Consider the following 2500-nt stretch of genomic DNA (forward strand, 5'->3'; position numbering starts at 1 on the left):
GAGTGTACTACTGCACACTAATATATCTGCCCATCCATGTCCACATGTCCTGCCAGTCCCTACAGTGGCTACAGGCTTAAGTCATGGAAGAGCAAAGCATTTTCTTACTGTATGACTATGTATAACAAGTGTTATCATTTCTAAATGGTGAATCACTACGTGATACTGTATCATGGCTACTGTAACATCATAGTAATTGGACCGGCCTGCTGTGTTCTCTTCCTGTTGTAACCCTGCGGTTTGTTTTAGTCTAGTATGACCCCCTCCAGACCAAAGCCTCCAGCACATGCTAGCACCCAGAGACCTGCTAGCACCCACAGGACAGAGGGTAACTCTTAACACACACACACACACACCCACACAGACAGATAGATAGAGACAGGCGACAATTTCGGCTGTGTAGCGAGTGGTGGCACGTCTGTGGTTACCAGTAGTTAGACAAGTTTCCTGAGGGACGATGAAGTGTTTAGTGTGTTTGACTGAAGTTTCCTGTGTGTGTGTGTTCTGCGTGTGCGTGTTTTAGCAGCAAAACCCTCCCTCTACCCAAGCATATCCGCCGTGAAAACCGAAAGCCAAGGTGAGTGACTCCACATCTTCATCTTCGTCATGCTCTCCTCATCCCCCGGGGGGAAACCCCAAGTCACAAATCATCTATCTACACCAAGGGTGTGTCCCAATAGTCTAGAGTGGCTCCCTCTCCTTTCCTTCATCTGCTCTGGTGTGAGAGACCCGTCCGTCTGCCTAAGCAGTTGCTTGTCCCGCGTGTTCAGTTCAGAGAGGAGAAAAGGGAGAGGAAGACATTTTAAAGGAGGAGGACGCTCCTTTTTTACACCTGAAAGGATCTGCGAGGTTAAAGTAGCATAGCAACGGTCCCTCCATATACAACCATGTTGTTCTTTCAGATCTCCCAGGGGGCTTTTAACTCATTCAGTGCCGAGGGTGAATAAAGTCGGCCACATTGTAAACGTTCTAGAGTGCCAAGGGTGACTTTTTTTCACCAAAAATGCATCGGTTATGATGCTTCATTTTGTAGCAATCAAGCTAATGCTAGGTAAATACCACATAAAAAAATATATATATCTTTTTGTGGTGGTGGTGAGTGAGTTTTACCCCTGCTCTGTTCTCTCACTAACTGGCCTGTCCATCCAAGAGGAGGAGGAGGTGGAGGAGGAGGAGGAGGAAGAGATTGATGATGATGATGATGAATGCTGATGATGATGATGCAGGTTATGTGAGGACTGTCTTATCCCTTAGGCCATATCCCTGACACAGAGCATGTCTGCTGTTATACTCCCCTTTCACTCTTTACTCTCTCTCCTGTTTCACACACACACACACACACACACACACACACACACACACACACACAGACAAACAGACTAGTGGTTTTCCTCTCTGGCCTGGAGAGGATGCTCCTTACAGTCCCACTTAACAGAGCCTCATTCACAAGGCTAGATCATTTGTGTGGAGAGGGAGGGAGGGAGGGGTGGGGAGGAGAGGAGAGGAGAAAGAGAGGGGGATAGGGAGTACGCCGTTTTCTCAGGAAAGGGGAGATGGAGACAACAGCTGTATGGGCCTGGGCCTGGATTCATGAAGGTTTATATATATATATATATAATTGTTATTTTTTATATATATTCTTATATATTTTTTTTTTAACTATTTTTAACGATTTCTATTCTCTTGGAAGTACGCAGTGTGCCGCTGTGTGTTTCCATAAGTCATTAATGTTCATAAGTCATTAATGTTCAGCCCTGCTTGGCTGACAGAACGTTAAACCACGGTAGCTAGCGGTTTATCCGCTCATCACCCTGAGTCTGAACCCCAATGGGAACACCTCGAAAATGCAAAACCACTGCAACAGATAGAGCCCTGCATGTATCCCAATGGTAAGTAGTGGATAAGGCAAATAGTTAGCGAGCTTGCAGACATCAGCTTTCAAATCAATGTATTTTCCGATAACCAGCTTGCTAGCTTCCTAACTTAAGAACTATGAATCATGTGTGGATGCACACTTACTTTGACCCTATATCGTCCCTGTTGCTAAACACACAAGGACTCAGATCGGCTATTCAAATGAAGCCCGTTTCTGAGGTCCAGACAGGGGCCAATACCACACCTTCAAGAAACATCTAGAAGAAAGGAGTGAGGTTTTTGAAATGTAAGCTTTGTAAAACTACGCAGAACATACATGCCACATTTTCACAGTGTAGAATAGACCACTGTGCAAAGAACATATGTTCTTAACTTTTAAGATAATTCAACCCTTGGCTCAGATTCATAGCTATGAGACAATAAAGCTCGAATGCAATTGACCATTGTTTAATCTAATAAAACATGTATAATATCGATGGTTGGTTTATACAGATGATATAATTCATTAGTTAGCTCTGTGTCCTGCATTCACGATGCTAGCTCGCTGGCTCATCCACGGCCGTTAGCTGGTTGTTATGGTGATCTTCTTTAAGGGACAGTCAACTGCGATTCATATCTAAGTTTA

General features: G+C 44.4%; 1 protein-coding gene across 2 annotated transcripts in view; it reads left to right on the top strand.

The window, feature by feature from the left end:
* The window catches only part of sh3yl1 (SH3 and SYLF domain containing 1), a 24218-nt gene that overhangs the window by 17467 nt on the left and 4251 nt on the right, over window positions 1–2500 (top strand). For both annotated transcript variants that reach the window (XM_083684684.1, XM_083684683.1), the window contains exons 8-9: window positions 250–328; window positions 524–577. In XM_083684684.1, coding sequence (XP_083540810.1) covers window positions 250–328; window positions 524–577 — 133 coding nt within the window. The remainder of the gene's footprint in view (window positions 1–249; window positions 329–523; window positions 578–2500) is intronic.

This window comes from Argentina silus (assembly GCF_951799395.1).
Source record: "Argentina silus genome assembly, chromosome: 14".
In the NCBI taxonomy this organism is placed as follows: Eukaryota; Metazoa; Chordata; class Actinopteri; order Argentiniformes; family Argentinidae; genus Argentina; species Argentina silus.